Here is a 26543-nt window from a genome sequence, read left to right as displayed (position 1 = left end):
ATTGGAGGATGAGATCGAGGACCACATTCCAATACACCCATCTAAAAGTGGGGAATCGAATCTTCCTTGTTAATGCAGAGTGCTTCATTTTGGTACCAAGGAAGGGAGCACCCTCTGAAAATGAGAGATAGAGATATGTGATAGAATGGATTCAGAGTGTGCATGTTTTGGGGAGGTCTTAAGAAGTTCTAAGATTGAAACCTGGGCATTAATAGACCCTAAGTGTGCTTCTCAATCATAGGGAGGGATATGATGATATCATGTTGCGGTCACAATGTGAGTGGTGGCCCTTGTGCCTCCTCACTGCACTTTAGGTTCAAATCCACAAATCTCTACATTAGCCCTCTTTTTAGATTTTAGTTATTTCAATTGGCACGCCCAAGCTCCTCTTATGAAAGCAAACACACGGCTGAAAAGTCAGAAATAAATTCAACAACACCCAAAAGGAACCGTTCACTCTGCACACTGCATGGAAGAGTCATTTGAATGCATAAACTAGAGGCACTGAACAGCTTAACTTCGTCAAAAGACCCGGAGGGCTTCAACCGAAACAATTCACTTTCCATCGTTCCCAATGATCTATTTATAGTGGGCTGATGGTGGAAAGTTGAATAGGGAGAGAAATCATTTATTCTCCTTCATAATGAATGTAGTCCATCACTTTGAGGTCATGAAAACCTTGTGAATTGAATGTAGTCTGGCACGACCAAACATCATCCTAGAAGCGAATCAGCTTATCATTGCCCAACCAAAGTCTAGCCCAGGTTCTGCCTGAAAGTCTCTCTATACCAAATAATACCTTTCTAGATGCATGATATTTAGAGCAAATAGACATTATGTATGCCTAAGGGTGTTTTAATGAGTGTATTGCTCTCCCTCCTTGAATACTTACACGAAAAATCCATAACCTATACTTTTTCGGAAATTCCCGCTAGGGAATTGGATCAGGGCCAACACTTTTAAATGAGTTAATCAGTGACTTCAATAGAGATATGTCAATTGTCGACTTCGTTCTACTGGTGAACTTCAAGTTCACCACTTTTAAATGGGCTCATACGATTTTGTCTTCTATCGGTGAACTTCAAGTTTGAGCGAAAACAACAAATGATCCGGGATCAAGTTGAATGTTCAGTTTAATCGAGAACTTCAGTTTAAACCCAACCAAAGAAGAAAGGAGCGATTCTTTATTTCAACAGAGTGTGTTAGGTTCAGGAGGGATCCCTCTACCTTCGGAGTAGGGAAACTTGCATGTGTGGTTCTGGTTGGGGTTTCCTTTGGTATCTAATAACCTTGCTTTTGCTTGTCGCAGGCGCACCTCTCCTAACTATTTCCCATTTATTTTGGAATAATCTTTTTAGGAGGGTCAATTCTACATGCTTCTTCCAAATCCTTCTATTATTAAGTACGACTGGTACCATTTTGATGTATTTCGATTCTTCCAAGCAAGAGAGGGTTGATGCTTCTGAATCCATTGTTTTAATTCCACTTCCTACTCTCTAGGTTGAACTTGTCCTCTCCTTCCCCTTCACTCTCCGAGCGAAGCGACCCTTCCCATGAAAGTGGGTAAGCTATTTGTCAAATAAAAATCTTTCTCAACTCATAGCTTTAGGCAACTATTGTTTATAGCACTACCCATTCGTTCTAGCACTTGACTCTTTCTTCTTGGCCCACATATGGTCAATATCATTCTTTCTCTTTTAGGCACTTGTCATTTGACTACTTCTTTCTAGTTTTATGAGTATTTCTACTTCCTTCCTTCTTCCCCACTGCTCTCTTTTTCCAGCCCTCTCCTTCACCTTCACTCCCCCACTAGACTAAGAGACCGGTGGAGCATTTAGAGACTAGCCATGCAATTCGTAATCTGTGGGGATAGGTTGTATAAAAAGGTCAACCAACAACATTCTGTTGAGATGTATAGATGAAAGGGAGACCAAAGAGAAGATAATCTAGGCCATGAAGGAGTCTGCGGTCCACACATGAATGGGCACAGGCTTTCCAAATTATCGTTGAGTACTGAAAAGTGAAAGCCATCTCATAAAAGAAATGGTTCAAGAAAAAGGGATTCATTCAAGCAAATAACCTTCATTAGGTTACCTCGAGGCAATAACTGACTAGCAGATACTCGTGCTAAAATTGCCTCCATGTTTCAAATCCCAATAGGGGCAGAGGTCAGATGAGATTTCGCAACAAAATGGGGGGGGGGGGTTGTAAAGTTAAGAGTGAGTGCTCACTCTTTCTTTATGTGGCATCTATTCAAAGGAAATGTTTCGGCCAACAGACGAGGCATCTGACTTTCTTACTGACTTTTCCTATTAACTGAATCACTTGAATCAGCTAGCTCAATGAATTCTATGCTTTGTCTTGAGTGAGTGGAGTTCAGTACTCCCGTGTCAAGATTGATACACAAAGACCTACAAGAAAGACCAACCAACAACAAGACCGAAAAGGACAGACTTACCTACCCATGAAAGAAAGAGGAAAGAAGGAAGGATTGACTAAGTCAGACAACTATATTCGGGTTCCCAGATCCCAAAATAAACCAACCACAACTAAAGATACCTACACAACATGACCCTTCATGGCAACCCAAGAGGCCAACAATCTCATAGGCAAGGACAACAAAGTGTTATAGGTTGCTTTGTATGTTGTAAGCCGAACCCTTATTGCCTTGCGCAAGAGTTTAGGTTTAGAGCTCGATCAGGAGAGTATGCCACCACTAGTACCCGAGGAGAGGGGAGTAGAAAGGTGCAACCACAAGATGCTGATGAGCGGGCAATCTTTGCCACCACAGCCATGCTGATAGAATTGGGCGGGGCACTCGACGAAAGTGGGTACACTGAGCAAGTGATGAAAACTATAGGATTGGTACCCTTATTTGGTTTAGAGTTGGGGCTTTCTTTGCATGCTCTTGGGCTTTGAGCAACCTGACACATTGTAGTGCCCTAGCAGGCGCCTGAACTTGCTCCTCCATTTGCAGGTCCCACTCCGCTTTCTTAAAAGCGGGTCATTCTTAGTTTATTAGCTACTCGCATATTAATAACTTTGTGTTTCCTTATGTGGCATTCACTTCATATGTGATCAAAAAAGAAAATATGCCAATTGAAACCATAAATTTCAACACTTATCTTGAAATAAGTACACTTGTTGACATGGTTAATAAAAACACTATTGGTCTTAGTTAAACATTGCAGAGTTTTATCTCCATTCAGTTGTTCATCCCCAACTATTACTTCTTTATATATTCTTAATAAATCTATATTTTTCACTTCTTTAGCCACATTATAGACTGTCTAGTTTTCATTATTTTTAAGATCAATAAATGAATTGCTTGTGATCATGGATTCTGTAGTGTGCAAGTGTAACAACTTCAATATAGGATACATCCAAAGAAGAAAAAGAAGAAGGACATTAAATAATCTTCACCACCATGCCATCCACCTCCATCAATGCAAGAAAGACACTAAATAATCTCCTTTCAAAATAGATACACTTATATTTGGGGAGAAGAGACTAATAGAAAATTTTGTCATCATTGCATCCTTATAAGCCAAGAGGAAGGAAAATGCAACTCACAAATTAAATATAGATCTACATATATTACTATAAGATTAAAATATAAGTGGTTCATTAAACTACTATTAAGCAAGGACCAAGAAAGGAAGAAAGAAATGTAGCTAATGTAAATGAGAACCTTCGAATATAAGTGGTTCAGTCAATTACTACTAAAGCAGCGGTGCAAGTGGTGTGAAGCATTCATATAGGAACCTTTGAAGGCCTAAATGAGAACCTTCGAATATTAGTGGTTCAGCCAACTACTACTAAAGCAGTGGTGTAGGTGGTGTGAAGCGTTCACATAGGAACCTTTGAAGGCCTCCATGGTATTGGTAAGTAGAAAAACTGAAAAAATCAAAAACCCTAAGCAGTGAATGTTTTTGATATAATATGTGCATTTGGAAGAGAGGTGAAAGAAAGGTAAAAACTTTAAGGCTACAATTTATTAGGGGTGAGCAAAAAAAAAGAAAACAAAAAATGACCGAAACTGAACTAAAAAATTGGTTAATCGAATTGGTCGGTTTGATGATTTTAAAAAACCGAAGGTACCGGTTCGGTTTCAGTTAACAAATTTAAAAAATCAATGGTTAACCGAACCGATCGGTATACATGCTTTTGTATATATATTTTTATATACTTATGTATATTATGTATATTATATATATTATAAATTAATAAATATGCATTATATAAATATACATTTATAATATATAATATATAATATATAATATTATATATATATATATATATTTATAATAAATATTATAAAGTCAAAAAAACCGAAAAAACGATGAACTAAACCGTCGATTAACCGAACCGATCAATCAATTAACCGACTGATTTCAATTCGATTCCAGTTACCGATTTTCTAAAAACCAATACTACCGGTTCGGTCCAAAAAGGCCTACGACCAAACCGTGAGCACCCCTACCTGAAAGAAGCTTGAAGAATCTCTTTGCTAGTTCGAAAAGGAAACGAAAGAGGCCTCATAAGCTATTAATGATGATATTCCCCTCCATTAGAAGGAGGTAGCGTTTTTTCCTCTTCGAGATGTAAAATCAATGAAATAAAGCTGACTCTAAACTCAGCTACTCCTCTTCAAAAAGAGGAAGTCTCGAGAAGTGGAAAAATTTTAACGATTAACCAATTACCATCTACCATTCTCATTATCAGGGTATAAATGACTGAGGGGCAATTGTGGAAATAGAAAAACCAACGTCTTTTGACATTACCATATGATGAGGATAACTACGAGACCGGTTACCCATTTGACACGGTCGAACCGGTTACCCGCGACCCGGAGACAAAAACGGTTCGCTTTCCGGATCGAATTTTAAAACATTGCCATTGGTAAAAGCAGTACGAAGTACACGTGTCTAATCATGCATTGGGTGTAAAGTGGTCCAGGAATAACGCTAATTGATCGTACGGTCGTAAGTGTTTAGTGATACGATGTTTTTCTTCTAAACTTAATACGATAAAAATAAATCTAGACCGTTGATCACTATCAGTCGACGATTGGGTCGGGTTTTGTTCGTTGCTGCTGTCTGTTGATTTTTCTGGTTCTAGGTTTAGGTGAAGTGCTTCCATCGAGTTTCTATATTTTTCTTCTGATCTTCTGATCTTCTGATCTCTGTGGAGAAGATCGATCGATCAAGTAACCAATAATGCCCGGTTAAAGCGAATGAAAGAACTGAAAGTTGGAACTAATCCATGGCGACAGCAATGGCGAAGACGACAACGACGACGATGAGGGCTTCTTCTCTGCTTCTAGTGATTGTGCTGTTACTGGTTCTTCAACTGAATTCGGTTTTATCTTGGAAAAAAGATGAGTTCAGGAACTGTAACCAGACCCCATTTTGCAAGAGAGCTCGTTCTAGGAAGCCTGGATCTTGTTCCCTTGTGGCTACTGACGTCGCTATTGACGACGGTGATCTCATAGCTAAGCTCGTCTCGAAGGAAGCCGATAAAGGGCATGGAGAAGGAGAAGAGCAGCAACAAGAAGAGGAAAAGGAGCCGGTAAAACCCTTGATTTTTAAGTTATCTGTTTTTCAAAATGGCATCTTGAGGGTCAAGATTGATGAGGATCCCAGCTTGGATCCTCCCAAGAAGCGGTTCGAAGTGCCTGAAGTAGTTTTACCCGAGTTCGAAAACAAGAAGCTTTGGTTGCAGAGGGTCTCGACGGAGGTGATTAATGGCGATTCCGGCCCTTCTTCCATTGTTTATCTGTCGGACGACCACGACGCGGTCCTTCGGCATGATCCCTTTGAAGTTTATGTTCGAAGGAAAGGAGGCGATCGTGTCGTGTCGATGAATTCGCATGGGCTATTTGATTTCGAGCAGTTGAGGAAGAAGAAAGAGGGAGAAGATTGGGAGGAGAGGTTCAGAAGTCACACTGATACCAGGCCTTATGGTCCGCAGTCGATCAGCTTCGATGTTTCGTTTTATGGTGCAGGTTTTGTGTATGGGATCCCTGAACATGCCACTAGCCTTGCTTTGAAGCCTACCAGAGGCCCTGGCATCGACCACTCCGAACCTTATCGCCTCTTCAATCTTGATGTTTTCGAGTACCTTCATGATTCTCCGTTTGGCCTTTATGGGTCGATACCGTTCATGATTTCTCACGGAAAAGCTCATGGGACATCTGGGTTTTTCTGGTTGAATGCTGCAGAGATGCAAATTGATGTTATGGGATCGGGCTGGGATGCCGAATCGGGGATCAGCCTGCCTTCATCGCAGAGTCGGATTGATACGTTCTGGATGAGTGAGGCTGGGATTGTGGATGCCTTCTTCTTCGTGGGTCCAGGGCCGAAGGATGTCATGAAGCAGTATGCTATTGTTACTGGGACATCTGCATTGCCCCAGCAGTTTGCCACTGCATACCATCAATGCAGATGGAATTACAGGGATGAGGAGGATGTTGCGCATGTTGATTCGAAGTTTGATGAACATGACATCCCGTATGATGTTCTGTGGCTTGACATAGAGCACACAGACGGGAAGAAATATTTCACATGGGACAGGGTGCTCTTCCCCAATCCGGAAGAAATGCAGAACAAACTGGCTGCAAAGGGTAGGCGTATGGTTACAATTGTTGATCCTCATATCAAGCGGGATGAGTCCTTTCACCTGCACAAAGAGGCTACTAAGAAAGGGTATTATGTGAAGGATGCCACGGGCAACGATTTTGATGGATGGTGCTGGCCTGGTTCCTCATCTTACCCTGATACCCTGAACCCAGAGATCAGGTCCTGGTGGGCTGAGAAGTTCTCTTTCCAGAATTATGTTGGTTCAACTCCTTCCTTGTATATTTGGAACGACATGAATGAGCCTTCTGTCTTCAATGGGCCTGAGGTATGTCACCCTTTTTAGTTCAGTGTTTATTGCAGTTGTATGCCTCTTTCAGATGAGTTTCTTTTTCCCCTTAGTTACGGATGAATTAACTACTAATGCTCATGAGAAGGTCCTCCGGTGTACATTGTTTGCATATAATATATTCTTTATAATGAATTAGGGAGGAGTAAATTCAAAATCCTTGAAATATGGACCAATACTTTACTATCTAATGGTTTTATAGTATGCTGAACTGAGACAAAATTAATAAAATGTAGACCTAACAAAAATACAGTGACAAGGATTGATGGCCAATGGATTTCACGAAGCAATCATTTATGTATATTAGCCCAATTATCTATGAGGAGAGAGTGATCCAAAAGTATGCCACCTATTGAACTCAATCTAGATAGATAAAATGGCGATATGCTCCAAGGGTTTTCATTGATGCATGCATTTAAAACTGTAAGGCAAAATATTACAAGACAGCTAAAAATATCAGCCATGCTTCAATATGATGTAGGGGCTACTGTTGTGGCTTGTTAATACTAGATGTTATCCTGTTATAGTTAATTTATTATTATTATTTTTTCTAAACCAGGTAACCATGCCTAGGGATGCTGTGCATTATGGTGGTGTGGAACACAGGGAGTTGCATAATGCCTATGGTTATTATTTTCACATGGCCTCAGCTGATGGGCTTTTAAAACGAGGGGATGGGAAAGACCGACCTTTTGTTTTATCAAGAGCATTCTTTCCTGGAAGTCAACGATATGGAGCAATTTGGACAGGGGATAATTCAGCAGATTGGGATCACCTCAGGGTCTCAGTTCCAATGATTTTAACTCTTGGTCTTACTGGAATATCATTCTCTGGTTAGTAGGATTCATTATTTTATTAAATTGTCTTAATACCTTCAGTCTCCTCATCCAGGAAACTGTTTTAATGACTATACTTCATGCAGGTGCTGATGTTGGTGGCTTCTTTGGCAATCTTGAGCCAGAATTGTTAGTTCGATGGTACCAGCTTGGTGCCTTCTATCCATTCTTTAGAGGTCATGCTCATCATGACACCAAAAGACGAGAACCTTGGTTATTCGGGTAATATATTCAATCATTCTGTACTTCCTTTGTTTACTTGATATTTGGTTTCAAATCCCACAATTTATTGCCTTCTCCCAGCCCTCTTAATAGATACTACTAGTTCAATTAATTAAAATATTAAATTTCCTTCGTTCTGATCACTTGTATAAATTCCAAGTTGTTGGTTGGAGATGATTGTTTATTTTCTTTTCTTTCATTTGAGGCTTGGTTTCTTCTCAGATGTATCTCTTTACACTTTTGCTAGGTTTATGAGTATTTATAGGATGCTAAGAGACTGGAAATTTTTAAGAATATCATCATCATGGTCCTCTAGTTCATGATTTTCTGATTGTCCTATTAGGATTAGATGCATGTGTAGTCTGTTAGCAGTTCTTATGATGTCACAGAACTGGAAGGTAAGTAAATTACCATTTTGACCAACATGTCTCCATTTCTACTGGTTTATTTCCTTGATGGAGAAGGTTGGGAGTTTCTAATGCCAGATTACATTCTTCTGTCAGTTTCTCTATTGGTTTCCTTGATGGAGATTATTGCATTAGAAACTACTAAATGATCTAGATTGATAGTATTGGCTTCTTGCAGTTCATAAATTTATAGATGGAAAGAAGCATGAATCCATGAAATTTATTTTTTCAGCCTCTACAAAAATTGGGTTCTTGCTCAAAAACATGTTTATCCAACTCTGACCTATAAAAGCCTCCTATGCTTGTTTTTGTTTAAAAACCTCAACCAAGAAACCCTTGTTGAATGACAAGGGAAATGTTTACCTATTAACAAATAGCAAGGGAAATGTGCTACTAGTCTGGCTATAGAAGTGAATAAAGATTGAAAATTCATGAAGTGTGGTAGGATCAAGGATTAAAATTTGATTTTGGCATATTTTCTGTCTGCAGAAGTGGTTCATGGGAATTTGTAGAAACTCATGGAGACACTGTAAAATCCCAGTGTTACTACAATGGGAATAATTCAATTAGAGAAAGTTAAAAACTATAGAAATAATTAGTGCCATTGATTTTTTTTCCCAATAGGAATAAATTGGATTGTGTAAGTTAAAAACCGTAAGTAAGACTAGATCCCTCCAGTTCTCCAGCCTAATATTAATGAACAAGCAAAACAGGAGGAATCAGTCCAAGTTAAAAGCAGAATCTTAGTAGGTATAATAGACAACAGACTGACATAAAAAACTTGGGGCATTCGTAAAAAAAAAAGACATAAAAAACTTGGGGCTTTCCATCTCTTTTCTTTTTAATTGTGTGCATTGGGTCCCTTTATTTGCAATGTAAATTTCATTTGCACTGGTGTAGATGAATGGAACTGCATATGGGCTAACTGTAAATTATAATTTACTTTTGCTTCAGATTTGACTCTGTATATATATTGTGAGAAGTGAAATGGGAAATAAAATGATATGGTCCCCACTTTGTATGAAAGAGAATGGAAGTGGGACGAAGATTATTTGTTTGGGAGGAGTAAACAAGAAATCAAAATGATGCGGTCTCCATTTTATCTATTTATTTATTTTTGATCAGCAACACAGAAAAGATTCATTAAATTAATAGAATGTGTACAACAAGAAGTTGTGGGTAGACAAAGTCCACATAAACCCCACTAATTACCATACAGACCCAAGCTTTACCCAACAAAGAAATTCATTAGTTACAGACAAGCCCCAACGGACCCAAAGGAAATCCCACTAGCTATAATATAGCTCTGAACATAGATTGCCTTTGAACTCCTTGCTTAGCTAGACCATGAGCTATGCTATTAGCTGTTAGCTGATCTCCTAATCCATCTTATGTGAATTTCCATATCTTTAGAAGCCTGCTTAAAGCGGCTGAACTCATTTCTTAATCTACAGATTGCTCCTTCCTCTTTTTTCAGTCAGTTTGCAACAACTTTTGAGTCCCCTTCAATAACCAACCAGTTTATCCCCAATTCTTTAGCTTTCTCAATACCAAATACTGCTGCCTTCAGTTCTGAATTCACCACATCACCATGCTGGATAGGGCCTGAGAACATGGCAATGATATTTCCATTCTCCCTTATTACCCCACTAATGCCTGATGGGCCAGGGTTTCCCAAACAGCTACCATCAAAGTCTAGTTTCTTCCACCCAACATTTGGAGGGGACCAAAATTCAGATACAATAGGTCTTCTAGAAGCAATGTTTGCAATTGTTCCCCCATGATTTGAAGAAGTCTTCTGTCTTAAAATCTGCAAATATTTTCAAAGTTTTCACCCAATGTGCCACCCTTTATGGCTATCACTTTAATCACAGCATCTCTACCTCTGTCTTTATCACCAAATATCCTCATATTTCCTCTCTGATTGTCCAAGCCATTGCTACTCTAATGCATTTTCCCATTACTTTGCCTCTCCTTTTAGAATACCTGAATATGTTGGAGCTAAAGAGATCTTCTAGATTAGCAAGAGGATTCCAGCTGTAACCAAATAGAGAGGAAAATCACTCCCAAACAAAGTTAGCAAAAGAACAAGAGATAAAGAGGTGAAAATCAGTCTCACCATTCAGCTTACATAAGGAGCACCAGTTTGGGGACAAGCACCACTTTGGCCTTTTTCTTTGAAGCAAGTCACAGATGTTGATGGAACCACGGAAAACTTCCCAACAGAAAGCATTGACTTTAGGAGGGATGGATCGAGACCAAATCTCCTTAACAGGGAAAGAAGGAGAGGATGGAGAGGCAACAAGAGAGTTCAAGAAGGATTTGCAAGAAAAAAGAACCTGACTGATTGAGGGCCTAGACTCTAGAATCTGAAACATTATCCCCCAAAACTATTGAATTCAACAAGTCAACCAAGGTAGAGACATTAGAAATTTCAGATTCCCTTTGATTTCTAGTAAAACCCAAATTCCAGCTTAAGTTTGAAGAGGAAGAGGGAGAGCTGATAAAATCACTAATAGGTTTACCCTTGAGTCTGGAAAGAGCAAAGAGGGAAGGGAAGACCTTTGACGAGGGGGAGTCCCCAATCCAGATGTCCTCCCAGAATCTGATTTTCTGACCCAAAGCCAAGTAATACCTTATATGGGGAAGAAACAAAGGAAGAATATCATGGATGGCCTTCTAGGGTGCAGCTGCTCGCATCCCAACCATTGCTTGATTGCCCTTGGATTCTTGAAATAACTTTAGTCCACAATTTCTCATTTTCTTTGGGAAACCTCCAATGCCATTTACTTACTAGAGCCGCATTCTTCAGTTTTACATTTCCAATTCCCAAACCTTCTTCACCTTTCAACTGGTTCACCTTTTCCCACCTAATCAGATGATCTTTTTTCCCTTCCCCAGGCTCCCGCAAAAAGTCCCTCATAATTTTCTCAATTCTTCTTATCACAGCTTGGGGCATTCTAAAAACCGACATGTAGTAGACTGGAAGATTCGCCAAGGTGGATTTGATCAATGTGATTCTCCTTCCCAAAGAAATATAATTTCTCTTCCAACTTGTCAATCTTTTTTCAAACCTTTCTACTACTGAGTTCCAAAAACTTACCGAACGAGGGTTTCCACCAAGGGGCAATCCCAGATAACACAAAGGCCAATCTCCAGTCTCACAACCCAACAATACATCCAAATCTCTCAACTCACTCCCTTCCAAATTGATGCCAACCACTAGACTCTTAGACCAGTTGGTTCTCAAGTTGGAGATCCTTTCAAAAAAGTTCACAACTAATTTCAGATTTTCCACATCTTCACTGTTCTCCCCTTCACAGAAAATCAAGGTATCATCTGCAAACTACAAATGTGAGACCATAATTCTCTCTCTCGACTGACCAGCCTTTGATCAGTTGCATAGAGTTAGCCTTTAAAATCAGTTTACTCAAGACCTTAGCTACCAAAGTAAAAAGAAAGGGAGATAGTGGATCTCCTTGTCTAAGACCTTTAGTCCCTTCAGTGAAATCAACTGCAGTGCCATTCACTAGAACTGAATAGTGACTTGTTTGCATACATCCTTTGATCCACTTACACCATAAGTCTCCAAAACCACACCTTCTCATTATAGTGATAAAAAATTCCCAATCCATAAGATCATAGGCTTTCTCCAGGTCCAACTTAATTGCTACTTCCTTCCTCTAACAATTTTTTGAGCCTCCACACACTCACTTGCAATTAGAATTTGATCAATAATTTGCCTATCTTGAATGAAGGCCCCTTGGTATTGGGAGATGAGAGAAGAGAGCACCTTTTTAAGACTCAGAGAAGGGACCTTGGTAATTACCTTACAAATACTAGTCATTAAGCTTATAGGTTCGAAGTCTCCTGGCTGGGTGACACCTTGCTTCTTTGGGATCAAAGCTAAGAAAGTTGAGTTCATCCTTGGACTAATTACTCCCCTTCTATGGAATTCTCTGAACACTTTCATCAAATCATTCTTGATTATCTCCAAACAATCTTGATAGAAGGCCATGGTGAAACTGTCAGGCCCAGGAGCCTTAGATCTATCCATAGTGAAAATGGCTTCCTCAACTTCAATTTCCTCAAACCTCTTCTCCAAGGCTTCCACTTGATTCTCTTCCAAGCTTCCTCATTCCAATCCTCCCAAACCCCATCTCTCTATGATTGGCCTACCAAATATTGATTTGAAATGGTCAACAAAGGTTTTAGCAATTTCTTCTTGATTTGTAATTTCAGTCCCCCCACTACTAAAGAAGAAATTGAGTTCTTCCTTTTTCTACCATTTGCTAAAGCATGAAATTACTTAGTATTGCCATCACCTTCTTTAATCCATCTCTCTCTTGATTTTTGCTTCCAACTAATCTCCTTTCTTAACAAGGTATCCTCTAATTCCTTCTTCAGAGACCATCTTCATTCTCTATCATGATCTTCTATCACACCTTGGGTTCTTTCCTGTCAATTTCCTCAATTTGTGTAATCAAACTGCCTTTTTTCTCTTCTAGTCTTCCAAACTTCACCCTGTTCCATTCTTTTATTTCCCCTTTCAATCTTTGCAGCTTTCTCAAAAACTTTTGCCCTTCCCATGTAGGTTGTGGCACATAGAAACCCCACCACTCCTTCACCCGTCTTAAATTCCAAATGGGTAAGCCAAATATTTTCAAACCTAAAAGGGGAAGGGCCTCCCTCAATGGCTCTTTGAAACAAATAGATTGGCCAATGATTTGATGTGACTCTGGGTAATGATTTTCCCCTCAACTCCTCCCAATGTTCTTCCCAATCAGTGTTGGGGCCTGTGTGGAGCACTTCAAATCTATTCTATGAAGGCCTGTGTGTAGAAGGGTGTGGGTAGAAGGATTGGATTGGCCAGATGTAGGGGTGGAGAACAAGAGAAGGTTGGAAAGAAGCTTTAGTTTAGAAGAGATCAAGGAGGCTGTATTTTCTATGGATAGAACAAAAGCCCCAGGGCCGGATGGGTTCACAATGGCTTTTTATCAGGATTGTTGGGATATTTTGAAAGATGATCTTTTGCGGGTGTTTGAGGAGTTTTTCAGGAGAGGAATTGTCAATCCAGGTGTGAATTCTACATTTATAGCCTTAATTCCAAAAAGGAAAGATGCTTCCCACCCGAAGGATTTTAGGCCAATTAGCTTGGTTAATAGCTTGTATAAGATCATTGCAAAAGTGTTGTCTTTGAGGCTGAAGAAGGTTTTGCCAGATATCATTGCACACTATCAAGGAACTTTTGTGAATGGAAGACAAATTACTAATCAAATTTTAAGTGCTAATGAGAGTGTGGAGAACTTTAAGAGGGATAAGAAGAAGGGAGTGGTCTGTAAGTTGGACTTGGAAAAGGCTTATGACTTGGTGGACTGGGAATTCTTGAGGAAAGTTTTGACTAAATTTGGGTTTGGGGATAGATGGTCTAAGTGGATCATGGGTTGTGTCCGGAATTGTCATTACTCAGTGCTAGTGAATGGGACAGTGGTAGATTTCTTTCCAGCTAGTAGGGGTATAAGACAAGGAGACACCCTTTCTCCTTTCTTGTTCAGTCTAATTGCGGAGGTTTTGGGGAAACTGATTCACAGAGCAGATTCTAGGGGGCTCATTGGAGGCTGGAGAGATGGGAGGGTGGAAACCCCCCTTACAAACTTGCAGTTTGCTGACGACACGATTCTTTTTTGTGAAGGCGGTAATGTGAGTTTTATCAGGAATTTGAAGTCGGTGATACAACTGTTTGAGCAAATGTCCAACTTGAAGGTTAACCTTGGGAAAAGCTGTGTTGTGGGGGTGAATTTGGAGGAGGGAGAGATCAGGGAGAGTGCTGAAGTGCTCGGGTGTGAAGTCTCGGGGTGGCCTTTGAACCACTTAGGGTTGCCTTTAGGTGATAATCCCATGAGAGAGCTTTTGGAACCCGGTGGTGGAAAGGTTTGAAAAAAGACTGGTTTCGTGGAAAAAGAACTACTTCTCTCTTGGTGGGAGAATTACACTTATTAAGGCCACGCTTGCTAATTTACCTATCTTTTTCCTGTCGGTGTTTAAAATCCCAGTGAAGGTTGCTAATAGATTGGAGAAGATAATGAGAGATTTTCTGTGGGAACCGGGAGAGGAAAAGAGGGATCATAGAGTTAGTTGGGAGATAGTTTGTAGGAGTAAGACCTGTGGTGGTTTGGGGCTTGGGAATATTAGGAGAAGGAATATGACTCTGTTGGGAAAGTGGTTGTGGAGATTCCCTTTGGAGAAGGAGAAGCTATGGGCTAGAATAGTGGCAAGTATACATGGGCGGGAGCATAATGGATGGGACGCTGGAATCAGAGCTAGGACCACAAGCAATTCTCCTTGGAAAGCCATTCATGACCTGCTACCAGCTTTCTCCCCTAATATCAGGTATGATTTGAATTCCGGTAACTCCATAAATTTTTGGGAACAAACCTGGGTGGGGAGTGCCCCTCTAAAGGACCAGTTTTCTCCCCTACCAATCTCGCCTTTCACCACCCCGTCCTCTTCCACTTCTGGGATTGGGTGGAACTTGGGCGGATTCTAGAATTTGGACCCCACTAGGGCAGATTCTAGAATTTGGACACCTACCCCCAACGACATATTTTCTTGTGCTTCTTTCTTCAAAGTCTTAAGTCAGTCCACCAATCCTACCTTCCCCCTTTTTCCTGTTGATGAGGTTTGGTGCAAAGCAATACCTCCTAGGGTTGGTCGTTTTTGTTGGGAAGCCTATCTGGAAAGAAGCAACACTGATGATCTACTCCAAAAGAAGAGACCCAATACTTGTTTGTCACCTCAATGGTGTGTTCTTTGTAAAGCGGATGGGGAGACTGGTTTTCACCTACTGGTGTCTTGCCATTTTGCGAGGTCAATTTGGGAATGGGCTTTGTCCCTATTTGGATGTAGCTGGAATCCCCCATCAGACTTGCAGGGACTTTTTTCCCCTTCTATTTTTAGGTGGCGGATAAAAAAGGGGAAGGACAATGTGGAGAGGACTAAGGGCTGCAATATGTTGGACACTTTGGGAAGAAAGAAACTCCAGGATATTCTCAGAAGCTCAGAGTGGAGCAGCAGATCTGAGGGCTTTCATTCATATTAGGGCGGTACATTGGCTGAAATCTCTGGAGCTTTTCATAGATTACACTGTGGATGACATGTTGAGGAAGTGGGGTGAAATTGCAAGTTGCACACAGCCCAAGTCAGTTATGAGTGTGGCTTGGACCCCTCCACTTGGTGGATTCGTGAAATTAAACTTTGATGGGTGTAGCAGGGGAAATCCGGGTCAATCAGGGATTGGGGGTGTTTTTAGGGATGAAAATGGGGTCATTTCTACCATGTTCTCAGGCCCAATTGGAGTGGGTGACTCCCTTAGAGCTGAGATCTTTGTAGTTATGGAAGGAGTCCAGAAATCTAAGGAGTTGAACATTAGGAAACTCTTAATTGAAGGGGATTCAGAGGTGGTGATAGGGTAGCTGATTAAAGATTACAATGGCTTATGGAAGTACAATAATGAGAGGGGGAAATTCAAGTGGCTGGTGCGGGAGATGGAAGTTAAGATACGTTGGGTTAAAAGATCGGCCAACTCCCTAGCTGACGGTTTAGCTAAACAAGGGGCAGAAAGGGACTCACTGTTTTGGGCTAAGCTGTAACTATAGTTTGTTTTCTTTCTTTCTTTTTTTCCTTTTCTTGAGGTTCTTTGTTGCTCTTGGAAGATAAGCGTGTTTGTCTTCCTATTGTAAATATTCTATTGATGAGTTAATGAAAGTGTTATTGATAAAAAAAAAAATAGGAGACGTTAAAAACCTATCCAATCTTGAGCAAATCGGGTTAGCTTGGAGATTGGACCAAGTGAAACAGGATTGACCTAGTGGGAAGTCTCTTAATTCAAAGTCAAAGTCCTCAATAAAGCTGTCGAATTTCTTCATACTCAAAGTAACTCTCTGTCTTCCTCCAATCGATTCATCCACATCTTATCACATTAAAATCACCTCCTAAACTCCAAGGGCCTTCCCATTAGACCTCTAACATCTGCTAATTCTTCCAACATCATGTTCCTTTCTCTATAGGAATTTGGCCCATAAACATTGGTAAGAACCCAATCAAAGCCATCTTGATTATTCTTCAACTTCACTGAAACTGAAAATCTTCCCACTAGCTCTTCACAACAGGAAAACATATCTTCCTTCCAAATTGTGTTATGATTCCCCCTAGAAGCACCCCAAGCTGGTGCATAGCACCTTCGATAATTTCTTTCTCCCCACAAACTCCTGATCCACTTCCTATCAACCTCCTGAATCTTGGATTCCTGGATCAGAACTATATCTGGCTTTTCTTTCTTCAATATTTCCTTAATCAATCTCCTTTTTGTGGCACTTCCTAGCCCCCTAACATTCCAACTGATGATCTTTATTGAACTAACTGAAAAATCCAAAACACCTTTTCTCCCTAAAAGCCTCCTTTCCTCCTTCCCCCCTAGCACTAAACTCTTTGTCCCCTTTCAATATCATTAATTAATTTCTGCACTTCATTCATCTCTTTTTTTCCACCCCTTTTTTCCTGGCTTTTTTTGAACAATCTCCTTGTCTGTTTTCTCTAGATTAAGGCCCATTCTATTGGAAAAATTCATCAGCTGGTCCTCTCCCACTTGCACCTTCCCTCCTGCAAAAACATCCTCCCACCCACTACTTTTTCCTGTTGTTTCATCAGATCAGTGTCATCCTTCCTCATATCTCTTTCTTCTCTGCCCTTCTCTCCCTCCTCCCTGATCTCTTCCTTCCTCATATTTCCCCCCGGAAGAAATTCCCTCCCTCTTACAAATATGCTTTAGAACCCCAGCCGGAAGTTACCTTTCCACACTCTCAACACTGTTATTCAAGTCCATGGGCTTAATCGTAGTAGGAACAAGGACCAGGTCATCTGCAAGAGAGCTAACAGAGGAATCAGTAGCAAAACTGAAAACACGAGAGTTACAAGGGCTACCATCCACCAAAGGAGGGAGCAAATCAACAACAATAGGTGTTTCAGCAACCGAACCACCTTGACTCGGGCCTAGGTTGCAAGCATCAGGGTAATCTGTTTGGGGAAGACCCATGGCTTCTACAACCTGATCAGAAATTGGAGCCATATCCCTTGCAGGTGTTTCCTTCGAAGCATAATAGATCCCCTGCTCAGCCACCATCTGAACATCCTGCCTTAGTTGTTCACAAGAGTGGGATTTCCTAACCGAGAGGCCACAGGAAGAACCTTGCTGTTCCTGGATGTGGTTTGAGGCATTCTGAAAGCCAGAGCTTTGTCGGCATCCTTAACCCTCACAAGACATCTGCAAAGGTTCGTCGAAGGAAGACCTCTCTACAACTTCAGTTTCACTAACCTTGTCTGCCGCAAACAAGGCACCGATGTGATAATCCTCTTCATTGTCCAAACTGATTTGTATTGTCCCATCCACACTCCCTATGCTGGATTCTTCATCAAAGTAGCACTCTTCCTCTTTATAATCGCAATCAATCCACCGTCCGTCATCCTCTTCATTGTCCTGAACCTCTTTTGATCTAGCATTACCTGGGATTAAGCTTTTCCTGCTGAGAAGGGGAGCGTCTCGCCCACTGTAGTTTCAGCATTTCCCTTTGATAGCTGCTGTCAGGGATCGATGGGGACAATGATACACCCAAATTAGCATCCTCCATTGATCCACCACCTGTTCTACACGTGACATTTAAGTTGTCACGTGCAGTCTCCTTGAAGCTCGGTCCGACCACTTGGTTCAGCCCCGGTCTTGAGATTTTATTTCCCAAAAACTTCCCCTTTAAAATGTCCATATAGGACGCAGGTCCCTCCCTTTGAAATTCAAACTTATTTGAAAGCCCGATTAATAAAGGCAAAGTGGAGCCTAAATTAATTGAGCCCGACAATTTGGTTTCCTTTGGGGGAAACCCAAGTCTGACTCCCGAAACTTCCAATCTTGTTGATCCACGTGGCCTTTGTCTTGCCACGTGAGAATCGTCTTCTCTCCTTGCACACTCCCAGAGCGTTGATTCAACTTCCGGTGCAACCCAAACCTGCCTCCACCTTCCATTGGGAAACACTTCAAGCATTCTTGGTATCTTCTCTGGCTTAGCATCTCGAATTCGTTAGGTTGCTGCACAAAGGTCAGAGAGATTCACCTCTTTTAAGGAACCGCTGCACAATGTGGCAATCTGGAGGAAAACCTCCTATGCCCAAAGATGGAACGGAAGTCCGAGTACTTTCAGACTGATGGTACAACTGTCGACCTCCAATTCATTGCAGGAAGGGCACCGGTTCTCCACCCTAGTATGACAGGGACAGACTGGGGAGATGTTGTCAGGTACATTAGTAGTTTAGTATTGACCTGTTTTGACAGGTAAATTTCCATTTTGAAACACTTGTTACAATATAGGTGATAGTGTCAGATATTTATTTTTTAGTTGGTAACAAAATCTTACATTAATATAAAAAATAAAGCAAATAATATGAGAAGCTCAATAATTCAAAGACCACCCTACATACCCAATTACCCACCCTATCCTAGATAATTTGGAACCCAAAAGACCACCCAAAGGTCTGCTCGAAAAGACAAAAAAATAAATACCATGACACTGCAGATATTTCTAGGCCATTTTGCAAAAATCATTCTATTAAGATTTGCAGACTCTAATCCTAGTTCTTGATAGTTAATATTGGCAAAACTATCTGCAATAAACCATGTTTTTAAGGCTTATAAGTTGTAACTCCTATGGATTTTGAGCCATGTTTCTGAGAGAAACCAAGTGTTACCTGTTACAGTTACATTCTAACTGCAGCCATTAAATAATTTGTTAATCTAGTTTATTAGATTGGCATGTTTCCTCTTTCTGGGCCTTATACTTGATGTGGTGACACAGAGAACGGAATACAGAACTGATCAGGGAAGCAATACATGTCCGCTACATGTTTCTCCCATACTTCTACACATTGTTCAGAGAAGCAAATACAAGTGGTGTTCCTGTTATGCGTCCTCTCTGGATGGAGTTCCCTTCAGACGAAGCTACTTTCAGTAATGATGAGGCTTTCATGGTTGGAAACAGTATTTTTGTACAAGGAATCTATACTGAGGTGAGGCTAATGGTTTTCTTCTACTTTGTTCTGTGTGCATGTATATATTGTTAAGCTTTTTCCCCCTAAACTAAATTGTGATAACTGATAAATAATACTTTTGGATCAGCATGCCAGACATGCATCGGTATATTTGCCTGCTGGACAGTCTTGGTATGACTTGAGAACTGGGGTAGCATACAAGGGAGGTGTGACTCACAAATTGGAGGTTTCAGAAGAAAGCATCCCTGCTTTCCAGAAAGCTGGCACCATTGTTCCAAGGAAAGACAGGTTCCGCCGAAGTTCCACCCAGATGGTGAAAGATCCCTACACTCTGGTATGTCTCTAGTGTTGAACCATCCTTTTTAATCTTTTCCACTGCAATGCAAACCAACACAATTTTTACTTGAGACTGGACATGTGGGACTCTCCCAGTCTTCCTCTCTCTGAACTTTTTTTTTTTTGAAATTAAGGTGAAATTTCATTAAAAGGAGGGAGAGGTTCCCTCAAAGCCAGATACAACGAGAGGAAAAAGATTAAAGATAAAAAGGGAGAGCCAGAGAGGTCACAGGGAACAAACAAAAGACTAATTATATAGCATGAAAAATTAACATCCCTAAGCAGCCTCTCCTAATGATTACAAATGTGAGAATACTTGAATCAGAAAAATCTTTTGTGATGGATGCCCCTCTGATTAGATATCACTCCACCCTTCTACACGTCAACTTCAACAGTGAGCTTACATCATCAAAATATCTTCTGTTTCTTTCATGCCAAAGACACCGGCAGACAGCAGCTGGGACCATATTCCATAAAATGACACCCCTTTTGCTGAAAGAACTGACACATTAAGAAGAGGTCAAGCATTGGAGGTCAAGGGGAAACCCAAACAATGCTAAACAGACCCAAGAAATTCACCCAAAATCCCAAAGTATGTGAGTGAACTCACAATGAATGAGCAAATTCTGGATTGACTCTTCAGCAGCACTGCAAAGGCAGCAATGCTTTATGATTGCCATGCCCAACACTCACAAATTATCAATCATGAGAATTCTTCTCTTGATAGCCATTCATAGAAAGAAAGAGACCTTGGATAGGATCTTCAGCTTCCAAATCCATTTCCAGGGAACCACCTCTCCAGAGAAGATACCTGATTTTACAGAGAAGACACCTGATTTTACAGAGAAGACACCTGATTTATCACCTATCTACCACACATGGCCCTGCTCCAAAAGCTGCAAGGGCATCTGCTCCAAAGATCCCATTGCAGCACTAAGAGGTTCAAGATCCCAATCGTCCATGTTTCTTGTTAATCTCGGGGTCCATACAACTCCGTTACCAATACTTTCATAGTAGTCTTTCACCCTAGCTTCCTTGTCAAGAGCCAAGGTATAAATGCTTGGATAATAAGCATTAAGATGTGGGCTGTTACCACACCAATGGTCCTTCCAGAAATAGATATATGTTTTCATCACTACCCAGCCTGGAAGAGATCAATGAAATACCCCTCTCCCAACAAAGAAATATCCCGTTTCTTACTTTCCAAGTTACAGTATGAAGAAGAATTAATACTCTTTTGCCTTTTTGGATCTAATCATACAATGCAATATAAAATTATCTTCTGCATAGGCAATGTGTTTATTTAGCAAACCAAACAAGCCAATTTGTCCTGACATTTTGGTCGGTATCTTCTTATGGAAGCTATCCTGGGCCTGGGGACACAGTACCCATAGTTGTACTCTAGGGCTCATAACTTTCCATGTCTTGATACCCATAGGATCATGACCCATCATCCAATGTTAACTATCCAATTTTACCTTCAAAAAAAAAAAAAAAAGAGTGAACACACCAGTATTCCTTCCATGCACCTGGGATCAACACCTGTGTACGGTGTGTTCACTCATGATTGGTTATGTAGCCCTTTACACACAACATAGCAAGTATCAGATCTGGGCTCCATCCAATGGATCTCACCCAAAAGAGGGTCTACACTAAAAATAGCATGATCAGTTGACTTTCAAGTATTTGATTTTAAATTTATTAATGGAGTTTTCAAAGAGTTATGATACATCTCTTTTTCACTATCCAAATACTTTTATTAAAAGCATATTGTTGTTGTTACAATCATTGTTTAGAAAACCGGACTGGACCGGTGAGTCCAACCAGTTCAATTGTGGCTTGGCCCATTAGTTGGTTCGGTTGGACACTGAAAACTGTAATTCATGAAAACTGGCTGACCGGCCAGTTTTAACAAGAAAACCGGTGAACCAATCCCGGTTTTATGAAACCACCTGGGTCATAATGTGAATAGAAACTTCAAAATGTTGATAATAAGACTTGAATCCAAGACCTCTCATTTATGTGTGTTAACTTGTTACCATTAATCCATCTATTTGTTTACATTTATTTGCGCCTCTTTAATGTATTTATTGCTTTAATAAAATGTGAGGGCCCATTTGGTTTGTAGGAATAGGGGTTTGGAATTGGAATCAGAATCCCATTCCTGGTGGAATGGCATTCCCTCGCCTTCCCTTGGGAATCAGAATCCCATTCAGGGTCCATAAGATTGCTTTTGGCATATCAAGTCAAATGTTTGTAACTTTCAGTTAACTGAGTAACAAATGCAAAATCTTATTACCTTAAATATACGTTGGTTTTCTATTTATTTAAAATTTATAAATTGGCTTTTCTGAAATACTTGATAATGCTGCCCAACATCATCTTCTCACATTGATTATGTTTGTCTCTTTTAGGTGATAGCTCTGAATAGCTCCAAAGCAGCTGAAGGTGAGCTATACATAGACGATGGCAAGAGCTTTGAATTTGAGAAAGGAGACTACATCCATCGCCGCTTCCTGTTTTCAGACGGCAAGCTTGTATCTTCAAATGCATCACCCCCAGCCTCAAGCAATACACCATTTTCTTCAGATTGTTTTATTGAGAGGATTGTTCTTCTAGGGCTCTCCCTTGGGGCAAAAAGTGCCATCATTGAACCTGCAAACCATAGAGTCGATATCGAACTTGGGCCACTTAATCTTCGAAGGGGACAAATGCCCTCTTTTCCTACCATCCGCAAACCCAATGTTCGGATTGCAGATGACTGGACTATAAAGATTTTGTAGGTGTTTATAGATTTAGCAAGCACAGCTAGGAGCTAGCCTTCTGGACCAACATTTTAATGCAATGGTGAAATTTTATGCAGAAAGAGAAGATTAAATTATAGCTTCAGTTTTATTATATGCCAAAGTAGTAAATTCTTCAATAAGATTCCTGATCTCGATACAGTATTTGATAATGTGATCAAACAGTAAGTAACAAACCAACATCTGCTTGAAGACATATCCACACATTCAGACCCACAGATCTCTCACTTGGTGACATAATTATACACATTAGATATCTGTTGCATATCTCTTGCTAGGGTTCTTCTGAGACTAGAGAGCAGCTCTTGAAACAGTATACTTAGCTATACATTCTTAACATGAAAGCTATGATTGTTGTTGCTTCTCAACACTTGACCACACTTGGAGCCGGCTGAGACCGAGTGTGAGAGGCAACGCAGGTGAGAGCTCAACTCCCCGACCTTATTGCCATCCTTCAGGTTGAGCCAATGACAATCATCAAACGAGCATCCAGGCTCCCCGAATGGTGACTCCACAACATCAGCGGGCCTCATGAAAGTGGGGCCCCAAGCGGGTGTCCCATCTTCGTATGAATTATGCGTCAATCTCTTAATGCCAGAACCGTCCGATCTAGCTATGAAGATTTCACCGTATGGTTGATAGTGATGCGGGTTTGATATAGGCTCTGCAGACACCCCAACATAGTCCGACGTGAACACAATGCTCCTCCCGTCGGGGCTGAAAGATGGATGGTTGGTCCGGCCGCCTTCGCCGCTGTGAACCACCTTCATAAGCCCGGTCCCGTTCGGATGTATTAAGTAGAGGGCGAAGCCTCCTCCACCTGGGTTGTCCCGGTCCGATGCAAACGCTATCCACTCGCCGTCGGGAGACCAGCTGCACATCGTGTCCGTCCACGGGCCTTCCGTAAGCCTGCGGAGTCCCCCTTTTTCTCCTTCTAGTGCGTCCATCACGTAGAGGTTCTTGTGACCCGACCGGCCGGACCTGAAGACAATCCACTTCCCGTCCGGAGAAGGTGACGGAAAAGCATTGTTTTCCCCTCCTAACGTCAGCTTTTTGTATGTGCCCGTTTCATCGCCGTCGATGGTGATGGAGATTACGTCTACTTCGGTGCTCTCTTCGGCGAATTCCGGACCAGCACTGGTGTAGATAACGCCTTTCCGCTTCCAGTCCCAAGCTGTGGAGAAGGCAGTGCCGGGAAAGACTTCACGCTTGCCAGAGCCGTCGCGGTTCACCACATAAACTCCCGGAAAATTAACATAGGCGATTCGGTTTCCGTCGGGGGAGAACGATGGGAAAGACCCGTCTATCCTGAACAGAGAGATACCTGGTGCTGGACTATGCAGATTTTCAAGCATAAGTGGATTGCTCGTTCCTCCATTACCGCTGCCTCTGCATCTATGGTACCCGATTTGGGTTGAGTCGGAGGATAAAAACGGGTTGAAGTGGTGCGTGTGTGGCGAAATAAGCCGAGTTACCTCCTTAAACTCATTGCGAACAACGTCGAACAGTTCGATATGGCGGAAATCGGAAGTGGGTCTCCTGGTGGCCAGAGCGATGAAGCTCTTGTTCCCAGGAGAAGCAGCTGGTGTGAAGGCATGAAGACCCGGTGGCGTGACTCGTTCTACTACCACTAACCCAGAACGAATTGTTGCCTGTTGAGGAAGGATCGCTCTGTAGACACTCCACCACCCATCGTCACTTCTACGGTGAAAATACAGAGTAAAGTCATCGACCCAACAAGGCCAACCGCCATGTTCAACCACTTTAATCCTCTTGGACCCATCTCGAGTCCTGAAAATATAGATATCGGTATTCAGATCTTCAACCTCCCCGTTCCATCCTTTCTCCCCAGACGAAGCCACAGCCATCCAAATCCCAGAAGGAGAAATAGCAGGACTGAAGTCGGCCACACCATAAGGCGTCAACCGCCGAGTCTCCCCTGTTCCGACATGGGTCGAGTACACCGCAGCCCAGCTTCTTCTAGGCACCTTGGAATCCTCATGGGTCGATACGTATATAAGATAATAGCCTGAGAGCGACGGTCGGTCTTTCAGGGAAATTCCACCGTTGCTCTGTTCTGGGTTTAACAGCGGAACCTGAATTCGACATGGGGTCTCAAGAGCCGACCTTCTTATGGGGCTATGATGATAATACGCGTCAAGGTAAATGTTAGAGGAGCCGTGGCGCTCTGTGACATAGACGATAAATTGCAGAGGGTGTGGGTCGAGGGTTAGAGTTCGGTTGGAGAGGAGATTAGAGAGAATTGAGGAAGAAGAGGGAGAAGGGAAGTGGCCGTTGAAGTTGACTGACTCGCCGTCTGTGATTTGAAGCTCATCGACGGGGCTTGGTGTGTGAGAAGAGGTCGGGAGGGTGAAGATGTCGAAGGCGTAGCGTGACCTCCCGAGCGTAGTGAAAACGATGCTGCTGCTGCTCGATCGCTCGTCATCGTTTGCTACTGTCCAGGATATGATGAAGAAATAAGCGAGACAGAGAGAAGATCGAAGCTTCATCTCTGAAGGTCTCCTCGACTGTCGTCCCACTGTTCTTTGCCTGACAAGGAGCTTGCTCAGTGAGTCGGTGGATAAGAAAAGGGAGTTTCTGGAGAGTAGAGACTGACACTGAACTCTTGAAGTGAACTCCTATGAGCTATGATGCACCAAAACAAGAGAAAAGGACTCGGGACGAAGATAACACAATGGTTTGGTGCCGTTGGATATATCAAGAGATGAATAATATAGAAAAGAGCTGTGGCATAAAATAATAATGTAGAGCTCGACAAATGAAAATTGTTGGTGGTTGTGAAAGAAAATCTTTTGAGGATAATACCTTGTCTGGTTTGTGGTTCATAAATTTGTTTATATGGATTGGAGTAAATTATTTATCCCACTTACCAGGAAAGTGAGGGAAGGGGAGAGGACAACATTTGCTACGGTAACATTTGATCAGAGATTTGAGATTTCTGTCCCTTTTGGTTGTCCGATTCAACTCTCTTTCTACTGCCCCCACTAACCAAAGGAAAGCCGGAGGAGTCCGGATCTGCTCCTCACCGCCTGGCGCCTCGCAAGTTTCTCACAAAACGTGAGGACGCCACGCGTCCCCAAAATCATGGGAATTACATTCACGAGTGGGGAGCCTTAATTGCCGTTAGTCACCATTCGTTAGCCCCCCACCGAGTATTCCTCCTCCGCAAGTTTTATTTCTAATTTTCTGTTCTTTCCCGCTAAAGTCCTGCTAAATTCTAGCGCCCTCTACCGATTGAGTAGTGCTTTCTCCGGCGGACAGCAATTTCACCAGCGACAATACAAAGTCTTTCTACGATCACAGGCGAAACGAGACTGACAACTCTAACCGGAAGAAAGGAGAAATTACAGAGTTCGGAAATATTTTGGCAAAAACTACTGGAATATGACGAAACAATAAACCAAAAGCATGGAATGTTTATCACCGCACTTATAACTTTAGGATTTTTGTAAAGAGAAGATGCAGAGTTTGAGCATAAGAAGCAAACAAATAGAGGCACAGACTACGAGAGTGAAACCTGGCACTGGGGACCCTAGAAGGGACATCAGTCTCGAACTCAACGGGCAAACCGAGAATGCCATTGTAGCGATCGAAAGTAAGGTGGGAGACATGCCTGACATTGGTAGGCCAGGTAATATCCTTGGCACAAATATCCTCCCTCTCCATGCTACATGTCACCAACGACTTCTTTAACGCCGCTAGCAAAATTTCCAGAATTGGGAAATGATGACGCTCATCGCTGGCACCTCCCTCTCTCCTTGCATGAATTATCAACGGAGTGGATATTGGATTGGAAAAGTAATTGTCACTGTCATTATCTTCCTCTCCTTCTTCGTCTTCGTTCTCAGTCAGATATAATGACGGAATCGGAGGGGACAACTCCAACACCGATATCCGTC

General features: G+C 41.7%; 2 protein-coding genes across 2 annotated transcripts; one reads left to right on the top strand and one right to left on the bottom strand.

The window, feature by feature from the left end:
- The first annotated feature begins 5074 nt into the window (after positions 1 to 5074).
- RSW3 (Glycosyl hydrolases family 31 protein) lies at positions 5075 to 22745 on the top strand. The gene is made up of 6 exons (XM_010271968.3): positions 5075 to 6906; positions 7487 to 7760; positions 7850 to 7985; positions 19291 to 19501; positions 19611 to 19817; positions 22234 to 22745. Exons 1-6 carry the CDS (start codon positions 5266 to 5268, stop codon positions 22600 to 22602), a joined length of 2838 nt encoding a protein of 945 aa, XP_010270270.1. The 5' UTR covers positions 5075 to 5265; the 3' UTR covers positions 22603 to 22745.
- LOC104606655 (uncharacterized) lies at positions 22710 to 25442 on the bottom strand. Its single transcript, XM_010271967.3, has one exon. The coding sequence runs from the start codon at positions 25131 to 25133 to the stop codon at positions 22947 to 22949; it is 2187 nt and encodes a 728-aa protein (XP_010270269.1). The 5' UTR covers positions 25134 to 25442; the 3' UTR covers positions 22710 to 22946.
- Between the last annotated feature and the right edge of the window lie 1101 nt (positions 25443 to 26543).

This window comes from Nelumbo nucifera, chromosome 5 (assembly GCF_055504915.1).
Source record: "Nelumbo nucifera cultivar China Antique chromosome 5, China Antique-T2T, whole genome shotgun sequence".
Lineage (NCBI taxonomy): Eukaryota > Viridiplantae > Streptophyta > Magnoliopsida > Proteales > Nelumbonaceae > Nelumbo > Nelumbo nucifera.
The sequence above is the reverse complement of the archived record's forward strand: the minus strand, read 5'-3'. Positions and strand labels throughout refer to the sequence as shown.

Excerpts from the sequence above, each read along its gene's own strand:
- RSW3 (XM_010271968.3), top strand. The coding sequence starts at position 5,266 with ATGGCGACAGCAATGGCGAAGACGACAACGACGACGATGAGGGCTTCT. Across the intron at positions 7,761-7,849 it reads TACTGGAATATCATTCTCTG|GTGCTGATGTTGGTGGCTTC; the intron begins GTTAGTAGGATT and ends TACTTCATGCAG. Across the intron at positions 19,818-22,233 it reads TGAAAGATCCCTACACTCTG|GTGATAGCTCTGAATAGCTC; the intron begins GTATGTCTCTAG and ends TGTCTCTTTTAG.
- LOC104606655 (XM_010271967.3), bottom strand. The coding sequence starts at position 25,133 with ATGAAGCTTCGATCTTCTCTCTGTCTCGCTTATTTCTTCATCATATCC.